At 44.5% G+C, this 22,743-nt stretch overlaps 1 protein-coding gene across 1 annotated transcript in view; it reads right to left on the bottom strand.

The window, feature by feature from the left end:
- Nucleotides 1–22,743, bottom strand: part of RARS1 (arginyl-tRNA synthetase 1) — a 390,240-nt gene that overhangs the window by 80,643 nt on the left and 286,854 nt on the right. The window contains exon 14 of the mRNA XM_069654297.1: nt 1,439–1,683. Within this exon, the coding sequence (XP_069510398.1) occupies nt 1,439–1,683 (245 nt within the window). The remainder of the gene's footprint in view (nt 1–1,438; nt 1,684–22,743) is intronic.

Raw genomic sequence — 22,743 nt, 5'->3', positions numbered from 1 at the left:
AACCTGGTGTTAAAAGGTTTGCACTGGTTTTTATGTTCTGTGACATTTTTGTTTTTTAGTAGGATTATCTGGAGCATTGAGTGTAATAAAAATGTAAATCTGCTTAAAAACATGCATTAATGCGTGCATCACATTTTCATGCTGTTCTTCACACTGGCAAAAGCTGGCAGATTCTGTGGGGAACCATTATAAATGCCTCCCACATGTGCACAATGTGGGAGGCATTTGCACTTTGTTACATTACGAAGTGCAAAATCTGTGTTGCACCAGGTTTAACCATCATATTTTGCACGTCGTAGACAAAGCACACGAAAGTGCACAAATTGGAAGTCTCCTCTGTGCAGTCAAAACTTTCAACACAATGATACCCAACATGAATTGAACAGATGTAAAAAGGGAAGAGGTTGCTTAAAAGGCTTGCAATGCACCTAACCTTAGAATGGTCTCTTTGAAGGACGGACACATTGGGCCTCATAAATACAGGTAGGCTACCTCCAAACTTGCGAAAAAATCTGGCACCCGCGAATGGGCAATTACTGGGGTATTCCGGCCCCGCCAATCGCCTTTCGCAGGTGCCGGAATATGGGTGATCCCCATTGCCCGATGGGGCTCAATCAGAATGGGGATGCCTGTAGCACCGGCATTACCGTGCCGGTGCTACAGGTAAGCTGTGCTCACGGGTGCCTTTCATTCCGCCAGGTCAGGCCTGCTGAAATGAAAGGCACCCGCGAGCACAACTCAGAGTTTGCCGGTCTGGCTACAACGGTACCGGCAAGCTTACCGTTACCGTTGTATCCGTACCGGCAAACTCGTAATGAGGCCCAATATTGTCTCACTGTGGCACTACAGAAGGTTGCAGTGTCACAAAGCGTGCTGGAGCAACATTAGCACCCTGGCAGGGGAAGCCATCCAATCAGGTGGCTAAGAACGCAGTCTTGAATCTGTGACGAAAGCCCGCCTTCCATGCCGCCTGGCTCCACCCACCAGCATCTCCCCCTACCCTCCATCACCCTTTTATTTCTCATTTGCCACCCCCCTACAGCTTATTTCAGCAGCTGCACTTGCACCACAGCCGCTCAGTCACCTTGGCTCCTGCAGGCCGCCATGGAAAAGGAAGTGGGGCTCTGTACAGCAGCCATCTTAAGACAGTATTTTCATTCGTTGAATGGAACACGCGAGGTGTCCCGTTCAATGACTGAAAACACTTTTTTCTTGCACCCTTTGTTAACTTGGGCTGCCGGCCCGTTACCCACATGTTCCAGACCTTGGAACGGGGTCTTAACGCCACAGTATATAAAACACAGAAAATACAAGAAAAAACATGTTTAAAACTGAGCTTCATTGACCAATAAACACAGATCTAAGGAACAGGAGTGTTTACCTTTCATCACTTGGTTACAAAGTTACATACATCTAAGAAAGTATTTTGTACACTCACCAGTTTGCCGATCCTTTTCCACACAATAGCAATTGTCATAAAATTCTGTGAAGGTTGTGGCCAGTTCATAGAGGTAATCACAGAGTGTATGAAGGAGGAGATCATCCAAGATTTTCTGCAAGATTTCAGGGAAACGCAGGATGCACTTGCCTAACTTCCACTCCTTCTCATGGTCTAAAATAATATCTTTCTCTGCAGCCTCTCGAAGCATCTTCTCATCCACATTAGCAAGTCGAGCTATACTCCTAAAAATGAAGTAAACAATGTTTTTGTCCTGCAAGAATCTGTTTTAAAATTGAAAGAAGTTATCAACAAAGATGAAATTGCTTACTTAACACTATTCAACCTTTGTATCAATGTAATTGCGAAGTACACTTTTCATTAGTTTTACTTTTAGTTAGGCTGTCGAGTTCCTTCGTTAAGCACTGATCTTGGACTTGGGGCAAACCACCACTTCAGAATTTCAAATCCCAGCCAGTGCGACTCAACCCTTCATCCTTCAGAGGACAATTTGCTGTGTAGCATTACATTGGATAATATTACCAGCTATTATTACAGTTACTGTTCTGCTTTTGTCATAAACTCCAACCCCACCCCCCCACCCCCCTGCCCCCCCCACAACCCCTCTCCCATCAATACCAATGGGACATTACTTCTGGTACGGACGGGAGAAACCCATTTTCAGATCAGGATGCACCATTTGAACTGCACAAATGATCTATTTACATTTTTGAAACTAAGGAACACACGTAGCCTAGCCAACGTGCCTAGTCGACGTGCCAGCCCTACTCCAAGAGACTCCTGCCAGGATTAAACACCCCATCCACCTATATAAAACCTGCTAATTAATTATTAAGACAAAGCAGGCATGTTAGTAGGGTCACATGGTGGACAGGGGATGGACGAGGGAAGGTGGATGGGTTGGATGGGGTGTGTAGGGAATCTGGACTAGGAGAATAAGAGGGATTGCAATGAATGACTTGTACTTGCTCCAAGGTCTTTTTATTCCTTGCTGCATACAAATGGGAATGCTCAAGACAATATTTGACGGGTTGGGGGCCTGGGTACATTTGTTGCAGATATAAGATCTAGTCAATACATGTTTGAGGATGACGTATTGAACATCTAATTGAGAGCCTGTACCAAAGGAAAAACAGACAAAAGGCATTTGTCTTGGTGCAAGGGACAGTCTTGCAGATGGTCAAAACTGATGTGTTGCTGAAAAATTCCAAATACTACCTTAGCCCAAATGCATTCTCATGTATACCTTTAACAGGTGAACACTATTAACAAAGAAGCACCCAGAAATGCAGGAAACAATTCAGTGAACTTCAGTCTTGGGGGAAGGGCTGGTTTACGTTACAAATTCTGGTTGGGAAGACACCAGTCACCCTGGTATTTATTGAAAATTAAACAAAGAACAAAAAAACAAGATGCTGTCTGTCAAAACAAGGCAAACCTCCCCATGAATGGATCATACAGGATGTAAGAAAAGCCTTCAGAATAAAGGAAACTGAACTTTAGTGCTAGGATGTTGATTAGACATGGGCTGTCCTTAGAATACCACAAGATGCTTACATGCAAAGAGCTTGCCAACCATCCCTAACCACTCTGAGCCATATTCAAAGGAGAACAATATGAATGAAATCAAAGGTCCAAAATCAACAATGGAAATTCCAGAAGGTCCACTTTCTTCACACACCAAACTAACATCTGTACATTCAGATACCAGAAGCACAGACTGGTGGTTCATCTCCAGTGTTTTGCTTCGTAGAACTGGGTGCCTCACATCTGAAACACATGAAAGCAGAAACACGAACGTAGGTGGTCAGACTGTTTACAGCCATCCACAACCATCATCCAAAGCTTCCAGTCAGGTCCTTAGATAGAACTTTGTTTCCCAAATTCTCACCAGCAGCTGAGAAAATTATTCCTTGCCACTGTGACCAATGGCGCTTTAGGAATGTTTAAACTCTGTTTTAGTACAAGAGGACATTTACCAAAATAGCTAGGCTTCACAGGAGGAATGGGGAAAATTTAAAAGGTTGATATTCACTCTCTGCAGTGGAGGCCGAAGAAGGAAGGGAACAGCCTTGCACTCTTGTTGGGAAGGAGCCAGGGTCCTCCCGACTCCCCAAGCGCTTTAGAGTTAGGCAAGACCTCTTTAGGGCACTATAATGGGCTAGGGGGAGGAGGGACACTAGCAAGGCTCTAATGCAAACATAATCACATACACAGACATAGGCAAGCAATGAAGAAGGTAGATATTGTCTAATATAAGGTGCTATTAACTATTAGTTGGATAGATTTGTAATGTCAGATCCCAGGCATTTTAAAAGCTTAGGTAGAGCTGTAGAGGAGTCAAACTCCCCCCTCGTCCCCGGAAGGAATGTGGCCTGTGGGATGCAAATAGACCACAGGCTTAGTGTGCAGTGTTCTTCACTATGGCCATTGCGAACAGACTCACCTGGTTGGTGACTATTGTCAGTCAAGGGTCCATGAGAGTTAAAAATAGGACTCGCTGGTTTTGTGTGGCAAAATGCAGAATGGGATAAATTATAAGTGTCAATTGTGTAGGAATGTACAGGACCCAGATAAAGTGAGCAGGATGAGTGAAATATGGATAGGATGAATGAAAATTGTACATAGATAACTATTTAGTTTTCTGTAGGCCAGGCCTCAACGTTTGTAAAAGTCTTCAGAGCTGCAGTGTGTTTTTGCATAGTTACAAAACGGAGGAAAGCATGAGCTACAGTGTGTTTTTGCATCGCTAGCAAAATGTAGAACAGCATACCCTGACAAAACTGCTGACAACGAAGAAAGGCGGCTTTGGAGCATCCCTATTATGGAAAAAGGACGGATTTGGCTGAAGTCATGATCCAGCTCCAGTGACATTACCATGGCAAGCCAGACCTCTTTAAACTCCTGCTTGAAACCACATTGGCAGGAAGGAACGGGAAGAGGGACAAGGAAGACTGTTCAGGCAGCAGAGTACTTTGCTACCATCCTCATTTGTAAAATTAAACTTTATATCCTTACAAGATCGCCTTATTTTCCCACAGGGGTGTATTGATTTTGTTGTGAGTGTAATTAGGGCCACCCTTATAAGTGGTGACCCCCGACGTTATCCCAGCATTCCCCGTACCTTGTGGAGGATCCAGGCCACTTTTCCAGAAAAGAGCCACGCCCACCTACAGCGACCGGTCCGCTAAATTAAAAAAAACAGATTTCCTGCGTGGTTTTAGAAAGAGCCATTTCAATAGAAATCCTCTCTGCTCTGTGAAGCGTGGCGTGGCTCCAGAGAGAAGGAAAGGCTGGTATTGGACTCCATAACGGAGAAACTCGGGTGAACACGCTCATGTAAGTAGACACTTGTAAGGGATAACAAGAAGGGGCGATGTGTGTACGACAGTATGTGAGGTGTAAATGGATGGAGTAGAAGGTCAATGACAAAGTGGATAAGACTAGTGATGAGTTAAGGAACAGACGGGATAGGATTTTGGTGATGTGGTAAGGTACAGATAGGATAGGAGTTGGGTTATGCATTTAAATTGTGGCATATTTCAGTTTTTCTACTTTTTATAATGGGAAGGGAGCATCAGCATGTAAAGACTGGGAAGAAAGGGAGCCTTGGCATATAAAGATTGCGATGCAAGAGATCCTGAGCCATAAAAGGATCAGAAGGTAGTGCCACTCGGAATTCTTTTACGACAATAAAAGCAATGGGATCCTTAGCATGTATACAAATCTGAGAAGGTGGTACTACGAGGATATAAGGAAAGTAGTGGCTCGGTATAAGAAATGGGCCTGGATTTTATTCAATTATTTTAGTATATTTTCTCTTGCTGTCTTTTTGTGGAAAAAAACAAGATAGGTGAATGAATCGCGATGTGTACAAAAGTGGGGAAAAAAGGGGTGGGGGAAAAGTAGGTTGATCTGTGTTTCTATGTAACAAGCAGCAGTGCGCGCAGCATAGCAGTAAGATCTAGGTGAAGCATAAGGGACATGCACAGTATTAATATGGGGGAAGAAACACCAATAAGACACATGCATAGGGCCCTGCCACTGTAATGTGACAGGATAGAAAAATATCGTAGACAATGGGCATTGGAAACAAAGGAAGGGGGGTGGGGGGGGATGTCCTGCTCCTGGCCAGAGCAGGCCTCTCCAGAACAGAAACATGCTAGAAAAAATGTCCATCTGTTTAGCTGCGAAATAAGGGAAAGCAGTTACAAAAAAGAAAATACATTTTAGATCTCTGCAGTAGTGTATACAAATCCAGTCCATAAGCCTCCAGTGGTAGAGAAATTGTCAACAACAGTATCAGCAACTGGGGGGAGTCAAGAGCTTCTGCACCTCTGTTGTGGGAAAGGTTGGTCACGTTAAAAGAACCTGGAGAAGTACCACCAGAAATAAGGGTACCAGTGCAGAAAATAGGGGATTGGAAGTCAGGAAATGTTTTGGTTACATTCAACACTGGGGTAATAAGAAATGTTTTGTGTTGAAAGAGATATTGGGGAGAGGGTATGGACGTTCTGGGACAAGAAGTCGAACCAGCGAAGGAAAATGAATAGGAAGATCAAGGTGGCAGAAATAATGAAGAGGCATGGGAAGGAAGAGGTCAAGGAGAGGAGGTGGCGAGAAACCCATCGCAGCAACAAGAGGCAGGGGGAAGGGATAGGCAGAGAAATCAACCAGAATTAATTGTTATAATATAAAATCAGAAAAATACTAAAAACAGGGTTTAAAACAAAATAGACATGCAGATGCCTCTTATAGATGGGATGGAGTAGGGATAGCGCAGTATGTGCCATGGCCTCCAATAGACAAAAGTAAATGTATTAAAGCTCTCCCCCAGTTTACAGCCAGAGCCAGTAAATGGATCTATGAATTTGAGAGACAAACAGCAGGGGTAGCACCTTAGCACTAGGAGACCTTAAGAGTTTACTGTTCACCGTAGTTGGAGACGAGGCTGGGGACATACGAGTAAAGGCTGGGCACCCTGGGATAATTCTTGCAAATAACGAACATGATGGAGCAGCCTTTAATGAAGTAACGGTATGGGATGCCCTACAAAAGATGTACCCGGATACCGCTGACTTACATTCTTTAATGTAGTGCACGATGGGTGATGAGGACCCAGTTAGGTTTATTCTTAAGTTACAGGAAATATTCATAGTTGAGACGGGAGGGCAATGGGACCATTCGGGATCATTTTCCTACTTTATCGTAAAGGGGGATTACCAAAAGAGTTCCAGAAGGCACTAGATAAAATTGTGGGAGTTGAAGCCAAAGGGTGGGTGGAGATACAAAGTATGATAGTCCACCATTGTAAGAGATTCAAGGAGCAGGACAGGGAGACTGCGCAGAAGCAGCAAACGGACGAGGCAAAACTAGTGGAAAAGAAACTAAATAAGGTTGTCATCCAAGCACCGGTGATACTCAACAGATTGTGAATGCCACAATTGCAGTATTGTGGGCTTAAGGACAGGGACAATGGGAGGGGGGGGGAGACAGTACACAAACTCAGTGGCAGTATGGAGGAGCACCAAGGGGAATAGAGGGATTTCGAGGAGCAAGGGCAGGAGGCTTTGAGGGGATAGGGCCCTGGGAGAGGATTGGGAACACCACAGTGCTGGTTTTGCAGGAGATGGGGGCATCACCTCGAGGGCAGGGATTCCAAGGGCCTCAAGGAATGGGAAACCTGCAATTTGGGTAAGGGGGCCAAAATCAGTTCCCTTATGGGGCTGACAGGCAATGGCAACGTGGGCAACAACAGCAGCAGGGTGAGGCTACACAGTTTAATAGGAGGGCAGGGCGAACGGGCGCCCTGTTCCAAGGAGTTATGAAGGCAGGGGGCGGCCTATTAAGAAGAATTCTCAGAAAAGTGCCAATTCCCTTTTACCTTAGAGAACCCAAGCTCTTTGCTGGACTTTTTAATTTTTATCCTGAAGAGAGCGATACCTTTTTCCCCACTCTCATGCATTTTTATATGATTTGAACTCGTGTTTCTTTTGGTTTTGGAGTTTGACAAACTCCATAGACGACATCTTTCTACATTGTGACACACAGCACCTTTAGTGCAGTGACACAGAGAAGTCCTTTGGATTTCTCAAAGGTTTAAATACCCTCTCTTGGATAAACTACTGTTTCCAAGAGCAGTGAAGTGAAATTGACTTCACTTACCTTTTGTAACGTTTTAGATCCAGCACACCCTACCTTACATAGAGTACTGGAGGGGTTACCTGGTATCCCCATGGTCTACTTTCTCATGTAACATTGTCATGTTACCCCTTCTACAATTAATAGCTGGTGGCAGCGGTTTAATTTTCCTACCATTGTGTGTTTTTACTGCGGGCTGCGTTCGCAGCTACAGTATAACACCCATGGGTGCCCATTTTATCAAAATGGCCCCAGTCTTCTTTTTTTCGCCGTTTCTTGTTGTTAAAGCTACTTCTTGAGATTTACTCTGCGTGCCAGCCTAGGTTTGGACCCTTTGTTATTTTTGTCTTTGGCTGGGTTCACTAGTGAAGCCCGCCTCTGGCTCCAGCGTGTCTGCAGAGCAGGAAGCGTGGGAGGTTCCCGAAACTCCCTGTGCTTAGTCTCCTTGGTTACAGGAATGCACCCAAAGGAGATTGGCTGGCTGTCCTTGGAGGACAGCCACCCTGCTGTGGGAGTGACAGCGAGGCTGCGAATGAATGGGAGAGACCTGCATAAAAGGCAATATCTTTTGCAAGGAAGGCAGAGTCGACCACTGGACGAAGGAACCGAAGAAAGAAACTGGAAGAGAAGCTTGCTGCACCTCCTGGACCATTTTTTTCACCCGGTGAAGCCCTGCTGCAGTGCTGAAGCTCCTATTTCGACAGACTAGAGAAGCCCAGAAAGGACGACTTTTCCCCATGGGTTGGTGGGACCAATCGACCCCAAGACGAACTCGACTGAAACCCCTCTCTCTGCTGGCTGTACTTCCATTGTAGCTGCAGGAACCGGGTGCCAGGGGACAGGAACAACAGAATAGAGCGCATCGTTTTTAAGCTGCACCCAAGCTCCAGGAAGATCCTCCGGACTCCCTCGAAGCAGGGATGACCAATCATGAGCCACCTCAACAGAGTGCTGGACCCCAGCAGCAAGGAAAGTCCACAAGGTATCGAAGAACCACAGTGGTGCCATTTGCGAGCAGCTGAAACCGCGAAGTGCTGCTGATCTGAACTTTGACCATTGCTACCGCCGACCTTCGAATCGTAGTGCAGTAGTCCCCAGACGTTCTCCCTCTTGTCCCCACGACTGAGGCCCAGGAACAACAGGCTCTGCCAGACTACAACAGGAACAGAAGACCGCTCAAACCATTTCTTCAGACCTAAGGTACTGTGAACTATGGGTACTTACCTCTTGTTTTTGTAGCTTGCTTGCTTGCTCTCAGTTGAGACCTGCATTTGCTGCCTTTTTGCTTGCAGCTTTCGCCTTCACAAGCCTCCCAGCTTGTTGCCCAATAGTGATTTATTTTGCAACAAAACTCCCTATAACATTGTGCAAGACTTTTTACCTACCTTCAAGAAGTGCTCAGCTCCCCTAGACTTTGCTCAATTGACATTGGCTGTTTTGGCTCCCTGAAGACTCTTCTAACCGCCGATTGTGTTTAACTGTCCCTCCAAAAAGTCATACATACCTTACTTGTATAGCTGGGAAAGGGTTAATCTACATTGCATTGGGAGGTTCAAAAGTGCTTACCCGGTTGTGAAACTTGTTAACCATTGTGCCTTTTATTACCCTTTTATTTTTTGCCACAACTTCAGCATTACCATTTAAATGTGAAAAGTGATATGTTAATGTCCACAGTGTCCTAGCTAATGAAGTCACCTGAGGGTGTAGGAATATCTGTGTGCCATCCCAAAAGGGTATCTACTTACTGTATTTTTATAGTTGCCAATTGCAAAGAAGGCTTATTTTAAAACTGACTTAAAATAATAATTATTTAATCAAGAAACCTTGGTATCAGATAATATCTCCACTATTAATATCGCCATATATATATATAGTGGGGTAAGGCCATAGGAGATATTGGTTGGGATAATTTATGGGGTAAATGGGACTGGGGATGCAGGGCTGTCCCCCACACCTTTTTAAAAAAATCTTGGGGTTGCGGGGGTGTCCCCTGCAGGTTCCATGGCTTAATATCTCCGCAAAAATAAAGCAATATTTTTATATGGCGATATTTTTACGGGGATATTAACACATGGAACCGAAACCTTGTGTATAAGTGTTATTTGAATACTTGTCACTGTGAACCTCTATTTTGCAACCCTACATCTCACACTGAACCCTCTGGAGATAAGCCTGGCTGCTCCGTCACACTACCAACATGTGTAGTACAGGCCTATACCAAAGGTTGAGTTACCTATTGCCAAGAGGAAAAGGCTGGTGTAGTTTCCCACAGGGTTACTACATACAATCTTGCCTAACACAGGCCTTTTTCGTTCCCCAAATACATGTTCTAATTAGGACAGGCCACAGAGAGCACTTGCATGTCCAATCCTATTGACAACCATACACCCAGGAAACAAGCTATATTATATATATATCTATCTGACGAAGCGTGGAGAGTGGATAGAAAGTGAAATCCATGAGCCAAAAAGTTGGTTCGCAATCGACTCTAGAAGAATTCAACTATGGACTACTCTTACAACGAACAGAACCCAAAGACGATGGTTTGATTCTAAATCGCTTTAATGTACTGCAGCTCTTGAACCATGTGGTAAACATGAAGATGGTGTCATCCAACGACATCAAAAGAGTCGAATTCATCGGTGATTCTACCTTAGATAGGGTAGTGTTACACATCCATTCGAAGGTTGTGCACGACCTTATACTGAGAAACGCAGAGAATATCTACTACCTGGTATTCTCAATAGAAGAAATAAGTAACAAGAAAGCTTTGCGAAAAAGCCTCAGGTGACTGGCCACTGCGCCAATGAGGATCGTTCCTTGGTGCATGGCACGACCCCTAGTCTAGAAAATCAATATGAGACTAAACTAACTCCCAAGCAAATCAAAGATGAATCCTGTTGGGAGGAACAAAACATCAGAGAACTAATGAAATTTAAAAAAAAAAAACTTTGAGTAACCATTGAAACACACAATTGCAGAAAAAGCACGACTCGAGAGAATGATATACAGCTCAATGGTGCCATTGGCGATAACTGGACCTGGATGGCGGGAGCCCTTCATAATACAAATCACAGTTAATATAAGGAGGAAATAGAAGCAAACCTGACAACATTAGGCTCCTGGAATACTCGTGGTTTTAGCCATTTACTGCAGACCTCAAACAATATCCTGCAGCCTCTAGACATAATCTGCTGTCAGGAAACATGGCTTACTGAACCACCTCTGGTTGATGGATTTGACCTGGCATTTAACCCTGCCATATGTAAAGAAAGAGGTCGACCTATGTCTGGAATGCTTACTATGGTCAAAAGGAAAAGTGGATTACGAATGAGTACCTCAATAAATCTCTGCCCATATATCCAAACAACTACAGTGTTAAATCCAAGTCGGAACGAGGCTCTCACAAAAATGCACATCAACATAAACTGGCAGCATAAAGCAATTGGTGAAACCGCATTTGTAGACCAACTATGTGATCTTGTAGACCAGTTAACGGAATCAGAAGACAATGCCTCGATCATCATATGTGGTGACTTTAACACGGATCTCCTAACAAAAACAGACAATTTACCGAAAGAGAAATGTTCACAAAAGCTGAGAAACGTTATCTTGGAGGAACTGTATGCCAGGTGCCAGGACATTTTAAACGATAACACATTAGGAGACATTCCGGCGCATACAACATGGAAGAGAGGCACCCAAAAATCGATCCTAGATTACGATAGAACCTCAAAAGATATGACAAACAGGATTCAAAATATGAAGGTTATTGAAACCACTTTAAGTGATCACAACCTTGTAACCATTACCTTCAAAATTAAAACAACGGAAAAGCAACTGAAATGGGACCAAAAAATCGAAGTCCTACCTGGTGGCAATCGTCTACGAATGAGTAGCTCCAAAATAAAGGACCTTATAGCAAAACTAAATAAGTTAAATAATGATGATGAGGGTGAAAAGCTTGAGTACGATACACTTCTGCAGTTATACAAAGTTGCAACGCCAAAAAATCATAATAACACTGTAAAAAAACATTTATATGATCCCGAAGTAGTGGGCAAAAAAGAGACCCGAGGAAGCAACTGCGTATAATTGAAAGTAGCAATAAATCAAGAGAGGATAAAAACACAGAAAAAAAAGAAACAGAAAATGCAATATAGAAACTGGACAAAATGGCATAAAGCCGATACAGAACAGAAAGATGCTGAGTCAATGATATCCTGTCTTGCTCAACGAAACCTGAGAGATTTTTGGGCAGCAATTAACGATTTAGAGAAGCCACAAATTGCAAGTCTAAGCAATGTGGTTACAGAATCGCAATGGATTGCCCACTACACAGCATTATTCCAGAAGAACAAAGAAAGAACAAACGGTAACGCCAAATGTGGGGACTTGGAACCTCTGCATAGAGAGAGAGGACATCCTAAACATCAAAAGACTTGAGTACATCAAGGGCACCAGGACCCGATGGCTTAACAAATCACATTCTAAAAAACAATCCTGAGGAATGGGCCGACTTTTGCTTCAAGCTGTTTAAAATGGTATTAAAACAAGGAAGAGTTCCGAATACATTGAGAAGAGCTATAATTGTGCCAATTTTGAAAAAAGGCTCAAGGTTAGAACCCAATAACTACAGGCCAATTGTGTTGCTTGACGTAGTTGGAAAAATCTTCGCCAGTCAGCTGCTGAACCAACTAACAGCTTGGATTCAGAAGGCAGGTGTAGCGGATCTACAACAAACTGGATTCGTCAGAGAAGTGGGCTGCAATCTAAAGTTATTCATCTTGAACATATTGAAAATGGAGGCTATACGACAAAAACAAGCAATTTACGTTGCTTTTATTGACCTGGCTCAAGCCTTTGATGGAGTGGACAAAGAAATGTTGTGGCAAAAAATGAAAAAAAAAAAGGATGCCCAACAAATTTAGTTGCGGCAATAACTGTGCTGTACTCCGATACCTCTGTACAAGTCTGGCTTGATCAGAAGGGGAATATTACCACACCCATCCAAACTACTCGTGGAGTCAAGCAGAGCTGCCCCTTAGGAGCTACGCTCTTCAACTTCTTCATATCGGATGTGGGTGAGGTGATGAGTAATGTACATTATTTCCCTCCCAAAATTAATGAATAACACATCAATATGATGCTATATGCAGATGACATTGCGATTATGGATCTAACACCAATCAGACTTCAGAGAAAGATCAACGCCCAAAAAATTTACATTGAAACAAACAGACTGAAAATCAACGTATCTAAAACAGAGATCCTGGTTTTAAAGAACTTACAAGGCTCAATCAAAATACATGTGGCAAGTTTCAATGGAAGATGGGCAATGATGTCATCAAGGTCGTTTCTGAAGCAAAATACCTGGGCTTAACAATAAGTGCTAGCATTTGTGACGAACCAATGGTTAAAAAACAGGTGTCCAAATGTAATCAATTAGCCGCCCAAACCTCCAAACTCAACATAAAATACGGAAAGTTCTCAATTGTCCCTGTTCGCTTCTACGAAAATAAAATGACACCCACTTTGACATACGCAGCTGAGACTCTCTTCGGAATCAGTAGTGAGTTTTGGACAATAAGCAAACACGTGATTTGGCGAAGAATTCTCAAATTGCCTAAAGGCTTTCCAACAGCCTGTATGAGGTATGAACTTAGCCTATCATCGATGCATGTTATTGTTATATGGAATGCACTAAACCTCTACAGAAAAATCGGAGGAGTTAACTTCACTCCACAATTTGGAATCTTAAAACAAAAACAAAAAAAAAGAGGAAAGGAGAGATGGTCTCATCAAAAATTGGAAAGCCGCTTGCGAAACCATTCTAAACCAATTGAACACTGACACAGAAACTTAAGTGCAGAATCCGGATGCAGTAAGCAGTAAAAAAAAAACTACTAACACTTGACTGGATAGAGACACAAGACAAGAGAATCCAACACAAAAGAATGAAAAATACTCCATATGAAACTAAGAAACTAAATGAACTCCCGAAATACCGGACAATTTCCAGGAAGAGAAGAATCTTTATGCTTTTCAGGCTAAACGAATGGGAAACCATGGAGACTGCACATCAAAGAAGCATTAGGAAAGAAGAAGATGAGATATGTCGACTTTGTAACACTGGAGAAGACTCATTGAAGCATCTGGTGTTAACTTGTCCGAGCCTAAGAGATGATAGAACGAGATGTTTGGGGCAAGAGTATGAAAACCACTCTACATATACCAACGAAGAATGGTGGAGAGCTATTCACATAGAACAAAATAAAAAACTAACTTTTGCATTGATTGTGTTCTTAGAAGTGATAGAAAGACAACTGAAGGCAAAAAATGATTTATCTTGTTAAAGATCAATGCCACTTCACTGGAAGGGAAGGAAGGAAAAGAAAAATATGTAGAGTTGAGTAGGAAATCATGCTGCTGTAAATTTCTAAAAGTTTGTAATAAACTAAAAAAAAAAAAAAATATTACATTTATGGTAGATTCAGGTCCAACTAAATCATGCATTATGGAGGGGAACCTTCCATTATTAGGTAAAACTCTTGACATGCAGGGATTCTCTGCGGCCATTTGTATGGTTCCATACACTGAGGAGCTGGATAGAAAAGTGGGAGGAAAGGTAGTACGAGCCCCCTTGTTATATTCAGAGAGTTCCCCCGTTAACTTGCTAGGTAGGGATCTGCTCAGTAAACTAAATGTAACTATATCATTCACAGATCAAGGGGTAGAGTGTTCCACTCCAGGGATGGGTGTAGCTTGAGCAATGTCGGTAATCAATGCAATGGCAAGGGAGTTAGATGTTGGAGTTCCTGTGTTCTCGGACATAGTGGTCTATGACATCAAGGTACTAGAAAAAGCAGTGTCTCAAATTGCGACAAAATGTTGGCGAGTGCCCACAGATTCTATTTTCTGACCCATGTGCCACCTGAGGTGCTGGCGGGGACAATATATTCATTATAATTGCAAGGACTAGTAGTGTCAGACAAAAAAAAAAAAGTAGTCCTGATTGGAACAGATCAGGATGGGTGCGAGTGGCGCACAGTACAATATGTAGATCCGACAGTACAATTGAAGGAAATGACTGATGAGGAGTTAATTGGGGACAGTGAGCAAAATGGGGAGATCATTTGGGAAATCTACATCCCCTGTGATACCACTGTGCAGTATAGGAAGGTACAATGCCCCCTGATGGCAGCGGTGACCACGTCTTTAATTTTTGAGGAGAACATGCGATATGTGCCAGCAGAATTATGGACTGTTAATCCGCATGATGTTGGGTTGCTGAGAGATGTGACCCCAGTACTGATTAAGTTGAAGTCAGAAGCAGTATTCGTGGGGGTGCGGCAGTACCCGTTGTCAAGGGAAGCATTGAAGCTCTATTAGAGCAAGGGATCATCATGCCATCCATATCCCCATGTAAGACGGCCGTATAGCCAGTCAAGAAAGCTACAAGGGGGTAATTTGAGGATGATCCAGGATCTACGTCCTCTTAATGACGTGGTGCAGAAGGAGTTTTCAGTAGTTCCAAATCCTGCGACAATCCTATGTAGCATTCCCACGATAGCAACCTACTTCACAGTGGTGGATCTGAAGAATGAGTTCTTCTCAATCCCAAGCCACCCTGATTCATGGTATAGAACTGTGTGTACGCATGGTCAACGGCGCTTCGAGCACACAAGATTGCCTCAATAGAGTGCTGCATGCCGACTTGGGAAATATTCAGGTGCCTAGCACGATCATCCATTATGTGGATGATCTGCTGGTATGTAGTGAAAATGAACAGCAGTGCAAGAAGGATTCTATTGCATTGATGCTGGCTCAAAAAGGGTACAAGGCAGATAAAAAGAAGCTACAATATTGCCAACAGGAGTTACTATATTTGTGGCAACTTATCGCTGCAAATGGGAAAACAATACTACCAGATACAGCGGCAACAGTACGCGCCACCCCTAGGGCCAGTACTGTCAAGTAAAAATGCAGCAGTTTTTGGGTTTATGTAATTATCCTAGACTACGCAGCATACACAAAGCCGCTGTTACAAAGTCTCAGAGCAAGACAGAAGACAAAAAAGGAACAAATTACTTACCTGTAACTGTTGTTCTCCAGCATGGGTCTGGCATGGATTCACATGCTCATGAATATTCCCCGTCGTCAGGCTGGGAATCCTCAGTAAAGAAAAAATCAGTATCAGTTTTGTTTCTGATCTGTCTTTCTTAGTAGTAACCAATCACTGATCTCTGGGCCATACTGCCCCCAGCCAATGACTGCCCTCTCCCCTAAGCCCCTCCCCTGGCAGCCATCCCCAGATTTGGTAGCACGTAAAGTGGCAGTATGACCATGTGAAGAGCCGCAGAGGGGAAGGAGGGAGGGTTCGCATGTGAATCCATGCCAGACCCATGCTGGAGAACAACAGTTACAGGTAAGTAACTTGTTCCTTCTCCAGCATGGGGTCTGGCATGGATTCACATGCTAATGAATATAAGAATACATAGCAGTATACACATGCACAACCACGGGAGGTGGCACAAGGCTCAATATCAAGCAATACAACAACTCAACATTAAGAATCTCTTACCTCCTCACCAGGCTCACCTTAGGCGAACAGGTTGCGCAGCACTGCCTGGCCGACTCTGGACTCCTCCCTGGAATCCCGGTCGACGCAGTAGAATCTCGTGAAGGTGTGCGTCGACCTCCACGTAGCAGCCCTGCTGATGTCGAGCAGGGGCACACCAGACAGGAACGCCGTAGTAGCAGCGATCGCTCTGGTCGAATGGGCTCTCGGACGGCCGGGCAGCGGTCGGTTTGCCAACCGGTGACAGTGCATGATGCAGCCAGAGAGCCATCTGGAAATGGAAGTCTTCGAGAGAGCCTTCCCTTGATTCACAGGTCCAAAGCTCACAAACAGCTGTGATGTCTTCCGGAAACTCTTCGTGCGGTCCACGTAGAACTTCAGCGCTCTAGCTACATCTAGCGAGTGCAGAGTCCTCTCAGCCGGCGACAAAGGCGACGGGAAGAAAACTGGCAACACCAAGGGCTCGTTGAGGTGGAAGTCCGACGGCACCTTGGGCATGAAGGAGGGGTGCGTCCTCAGCACAACCCTCGTGCCGTGAAAAGTGAAGTATAGAGGCTTGCAAGATAGGGCCTGGATCTCTCACACTCGTCGTGCAGAGGTGATGGCCACGAGAAATGCTGTCTTCCACGACAGGAACTTAAACGGCACTGAATGCATAGGCTCGAATGGGGCCCCCCCATGAGCCTGGTCAGCACCACATTGAGCTCCCACACTGGGGCGGGGGACTTCACCGGTGGGAACGATCGGAATAGTCCCTTCATAAATTCCTTCACCAGGCGATGAGACCACAAGGACGCCCGTCCTGTAGTTCTGGTTTATCGGGAGATGGCCGCCAGATGTATCTTGATGGAGGCGTGAGCCAGTCCAGCTTTGGCCAGCGACAGTTGGTATGGCAATACTTGAGGGGCCGTAATCCGCAGAGGGTTAATCTTCTGTGCACGGCACCAGACAGAGAACCCCTTCCACTTATGTCCATAGCATTTGAGAGTTGTGGACGCCCTGGCTTTTGCAAGAACCTCTCTGCAGTCAGCCGAGATATCGTATCCTCCAAACTCTCGTGCTGCAGGAGCCAAGCCTGCAAGTTGAGCGACTCCGGGTCGTGATGAAGAATGGCGCCTCCTTCTCTGGAGAGAAGATCCGCGTCCGTCGCCAGCTTGATAGGTGGGGACGCTGACAAGTCCAGAAGGTCTGGGACCAGATCTGTCTCGGCCACGCCGGTGCGACGAGGATCATCCTGCACCTGGACCTCTTGAGCTGGTTGATGAGACGGAGCAGCAACGGAGGGAACGCGTAGAGGAACAGGCCGTCCCAAGGGAACGAGAAAGCATCACCCATGCTCCTCGGCTGTGCGAACCTGCTGGCGAACCTCTGGCACTTGGAGTTCGTCGCTGTCGCAAATAGGTCGATCTGGGGTTTGCCCCATCGTCGGAAGAGTCAGTCCACTAGATCCTGGTGCAGTTCCCACTCGTGGCACGAGCGCAGCTCCCTGCTGAGTGAGTCGGCAATAGTGTTTTTTATCCCTGCCAGATGAAAGGGTACCAGAAACATCCCTTGTGCGATGGCCCAATGCCACAGATCCTGGGCTTCCTTGGACAGGGCAGGGGATCTGGTTCCGCCCTGCTTCCGAATGTAAAACATCGTGGTGGTGTTGTCGGTGAAGATCCTCACCACTTTGTCCTTCAGGGACAGAAGGAACGATTTGAGCGCCCAGAACACGGCTCGTAGCTCCAGGGTGTTGATGTGGAGAAACCTCTCCTCCGGGAGCCAGCCGGGGTCTGAAAGTCCATGCCTGCTGTGACGTGCGCACGGGCAACCCACCATAGAATCGCCCGACGGAACTCCTCGTCGAGCGGGATCCTGTCTTCGAAGCTGCCCACCGCTTGAATCCAGCGGGCGTCGAGGAACTCTTGTTGCGGACGCATAGATGCATGAGGACATCATCCCGAGGAGGGACTTGAAGGACCTCACTCTGGCCACATCCGTGGCTAACAGGCGCTGCACCTTACCCAAAATGGCCTTCGTCCTTTCTTCCGATGTAGATGCCAATCGCTTCACTGTATCGAGCTTCGCTCCCAGAAACAGTACCACCTGCAACGGGACCAGATGGGATTTGGGGTAGTTGATGGCGAATCCCAGCTCCGTGAGCAGGCGGACGGTCCTCGCTGTGTGTTTGACAGCGAGTTTTCTTGCCCTTGCACGGATTAGCCAGTCGTCCAGGTAGGGGTAGACGTGGATCCCTTGCAGGCGCAACCGCGCCGCCACAGATACGAGGCACTTGGTGAACACCCTGGGTGCCGACTTTAATCCGAACGTCAGGGCTCTGAATTGGTAGTGACGCCCCTGGACTACAAATCTGAGGAAATTTGTGTCCTTTTAGAATGGGGATGTGGAAGTAAGCATCCTACAGGTCCAGTGACGATAGGAAGTCGCCCTCCTCCAGTTGTCCCAGCACGTGCTGGAGGGTGACCATCCTGAATTTCTGTGCCTTGATGTACTTGTTCAACCGACGCAGGTCCAGGATGGGGCACCAACTGCCTGTCTTCTTTCTGACGAGGAAGTATCTTGAGTATACTCCGGAGCCCCGGAGCCTCTTGGGGACAAGCTTGATGGCACCTTTGAGCATCGCCCTTACCTCCAACAGCGGTTGAGGGACGTGATTCTCCTTCCTGGCCACGGGAGGAATGCGAGGACACTTCTTTTGAAATTCTAGTGGGTGTCCGCGGCCCAGAGTGTCCAGCACCCAAAGGTCGGTGGAGATGGACTCCCAAACGCTGACGAACTTCGTCAGCCGGTCTCCCGACGCTACGGCCGGTTCAGTCCTGCTTGGAAGAGGCCTTGCCGCCTTGGCCTCCTTGCCGACGGCGGCGAGACCCTCCTTGCTTGCCGCGGACTCTGTAGGCCTCCTGGGACGAGGAGCGGGCCGCCTGGCGGTAAGTAGAAGAGCCACCGCTGGATCCCTTGGAGGCTCCCTGTCTGCCTCCGGAGCTCTGAAAGTTCCGCCGTTGCTGAAGGACTCCTAGGGCTCGGACTGTTTCCGTTTCTGTCTTGATGGCCTTGAGGGACTCATCCACCGTGTTTCCAAACAGGTTGTTGCCGTCGAACGGCATGTCCAACACTCTGGTCTGGACGTCCTGGCGAAAGTCCTTCGCCTTGAGCCATCCTCATCGTCGGAGGCAAACTTTTTAAATTTTTTTATTTGTGTTTTGGTTTACAAAGTATAAACCTTTACAAAAAAAGACAAACTTCATTTTTTTTACAAAACAGTGGGATTCAAGAATCGTTAAAACAGTTTTAAAAAGAAAAGGGGAACGCTATTCTTAACACAAAAAGGACAACCAAACTAATATTATACCATTCCTAACCTAAATTTATAACATTTACATACATTCATATAAAAATAAAGCTTTTCAAATAAGTTTTCCATTTTACAATTTTTTTCAAAAAATAGAAATTAATTCACTGTGGTCAAGTTACAAATTTCGGCCAAGAATTTCACAATAGCCAATTTCAATGTGTTAAATTTACCATGCAGCATATTCCACCATAAATCTTCAATATCTACTCTAGATGCATCGCGAACAAATTTACCAAATATTGTGAGTCTTTGAGTTGCCAATGCCTGACAGTGTAATAGCAGATGCTTCAATGTTTCAGAAGACTCTTTGCTGTGGCAAAAGCGACAGGTAATTATCGGTTTGGTACCTGAACGGATTCCTAAAATGTCCCCCGTTAACAGAACATTAAAGCGAAATCGCATGTATACAGCTCTCCTTTTGGGATCAGGGAATTTAACTAAGTATGATTCCGGAATACCCATTTTTTTCCGTCATAAATAATCTGCTTATAGATCCTGGAGGACTTAACCCGTTCCATTGATTGCATCCAATCCAGGGATTGAAGTTTTTCCTCAACTCTCAGTGGGTTGATAATCAAAGTCTCCAATGTTAAAAAAACTGAGTCAAGATAGTTTAAACAGTCTGTTTGTAGGTTCACCAACCACTTTGAAGTCGAAGAACCAGTTCTTAATCTACAGCCAATGAATGCATATAAAGTATTTTCTTTGGCAAGTAGTAAATTCCGATAAAGGTTTAGTCTCTTCAACTTAATTTTATTATCAAGTGATAAAATACCCAACTCGAAACTGATAGCTGACATTGGGACTCCCTTAGTTAGACAATACAAAATTTTACGCCAAATTTTGGCTTCCAATTTGGCAGCTAATTGATGTGTCGGAAATGGTAAGATCTCAAAACCATATATCAATTTGGGCAAGACTTTAAGATTGTAAAACTTAATTACCGGGGTCAATGCATACTTACAATATTTAATGGCAACCTTTTGCATTTGATAAATAAGTTTATCTACTTTATCAAGGTAGTAATTCCAATACATATGGACAGAGGCGCCACAGAAAATAGGGAAACCCAGATAACAAAACGAACAAACCTTTAGTAATGGATATCCCTCTATCTTCCATTTAAACACGGGGAGCTTTTTCCAATTAGTCAATGATATTACAACTGATTTATTCTCGTTAATAGACAGGCCATTCTCATCCACATATGTTGACAACGCCAGCAGTTTCCGCTGGAGACCCACCGGAGTAGAATCAATCAGAAGTATGTCATCTGCATAAGCTGTCCAAGACAGTTTCCCACCCTCGATCCTAGGAGCCACAAGCGAAGCAGCCGTTATGGGCCCATCCACATCTATTATATATAGGTTAAAGAGAGTGGGTCCAAACAAGCAGCCCCGTCGCAAGCCATTGCTAGTTTGTATAGGCCCTGACAGATCCCCTGAGAGATTTAGTCAAATTTGGATTGAGGAGTCTTCGTGTAAATTAATGAGTATAGTCAGGAGTCCAGGAGGAATACCCATTGAAGCTAACTTGGACCACAGTCTTGACCGATCCACCTTGTCAAATGCAAGGAAAAGGTCAATTGATGCTAAATATATGGGGGTGGCGGCTTTCTTACACGCCTTTTCTAAGAAAAGAGTAAAAATTAGGCCCCCTATCTCCGTGCCCATCCCTTTTCTGAAGCCAAATTGTTGCATGCAGAGTATCCTATTTTCAAGCATCCATTCCTCAATTTTCCGGAGGGCAATTCCTGCAAATACTTTTGAGTCTGCATCCATAATAGATATCGGTCGATAATTACAGGGGGAACTTCTGTTCCCTTTTTTATATATCGGGACAATATAGGAAATCCTCCAGGAAGATGGAATGGTGCGAGTCAGCATAATATCAGAAAATAATATGTAAAGAGCCTTGGCCCACAATTCTGGGTTTTTCTTAAGAGTGCTATTAGTAAGCCCATTCGGGCCTGCAGCTCTTGAAGTATTGGAATCCTTGATTTGCTTTTCTATGTCTTCTACATCAAAATTGCATTGCCAGTTTCCCATTTTAGTTGTTTCTATACTGTCATTGCAAACTTTCCTTTGTACAAGGTGGAAAAATGAGAAACCCAGACATCCTCTTGCACACACACAGTTTGTTGCATAGCCTGTGTTTTTTCTAGCGAGTTTATTAAGGTCCAAAAATGTCGGGCGGATGGATGCCTTAAATGCAGTTATCATCGCTGTGTTGTCTTTCTCCACCATATAAATCTTGTGGCATTTCAGCCAGTTTTGTTTTGCTTGTTTGATAGACCTAATTGCATTAAACTTTATATCCTGTTGATTGGATTTTTGAATTGCTCTAATTTGTCTATTGGTTTCATTTTTTTTTGCCCTTACCATAGGATCGTATTTGTGTGCATGTTGCGGTCTTGTTATTCCGATTTTTTTAGGTTTTATAGAGCTGTCAATTAGACATTTTACATATTCACTGAAAAAAAGGACAGAGTAGTATTTGTCTTGTGGAAAGCGCCGTACAGTCGTATTCATAGAGAAAGGTGGCGTTAAGTTTTTCTATGTTACCATCATGCCATCTAATCCTATTTCCACTGCATGACACTGTCATTGGAGTTGGAAAGCAGTCCTGGATTTGTTTAGTGAAGTTCCAGCGCAATTTGGCCACCAATGTTCTATGATCACTTGTGTAGGATTCGCCCACACAGAAATCAACACAAGAGGCTGCGAGGCGCTCTGACAGAAACATATGATCTATTACTGATTTTTGTCTGCCATTCGACCATGTATGCACATTTACTGAGGTTTCAAAAACAGGGTTCATATGAATGAGTCCCCAGGAGAGAAAGAGTTTGGACCGAATGTGCCCCTGCATGCTTATACGTGAGGTGGAAAAGGGAGCCCCGTCAATCGGTCCCGAAAGACCCATAGATATAATCGAAGTAGAGCCCATCCTCTTAAGCATTCCCACACCATGCTTAATCTCCGAATAAGGTCACCCAATATTATAATTTCAAGGCCTCTATATTTGAGCAGCATGTTCAAAAGGCAAGTATTAATTGATGGCAAACGATTTTCCATTGCGTTCTTTAGTGGATTGTAATAGATCTTCATTACCAGGATAAGAGTCAAACAATTCAGATTCCTATATTCCAATATAGACACCAAGATACCACTTACAAAATTTAGAGATTCCAGTATACGCGTTCCA

Source organism: Ambystoma mexicanum, chromosome 3q (genome assembly GCF_040938575.1).
Source record: "Ambystoma mexicanum isolate Mex_15411 chromosome 3q, UKY_AmexF1_1, whole genome shotgun sequence".
Lineage (NCBI taxonomy): Eukaryota > Metazoa > Chordata > Amphibia > Caudata > Ambystomatidae > Ambystoma > Ambystoma mexicanum.
Note: the sequence above shows the minus strand (reverse complement) of the source record. Positions and strands in the feature narration are given on the sequence as shown.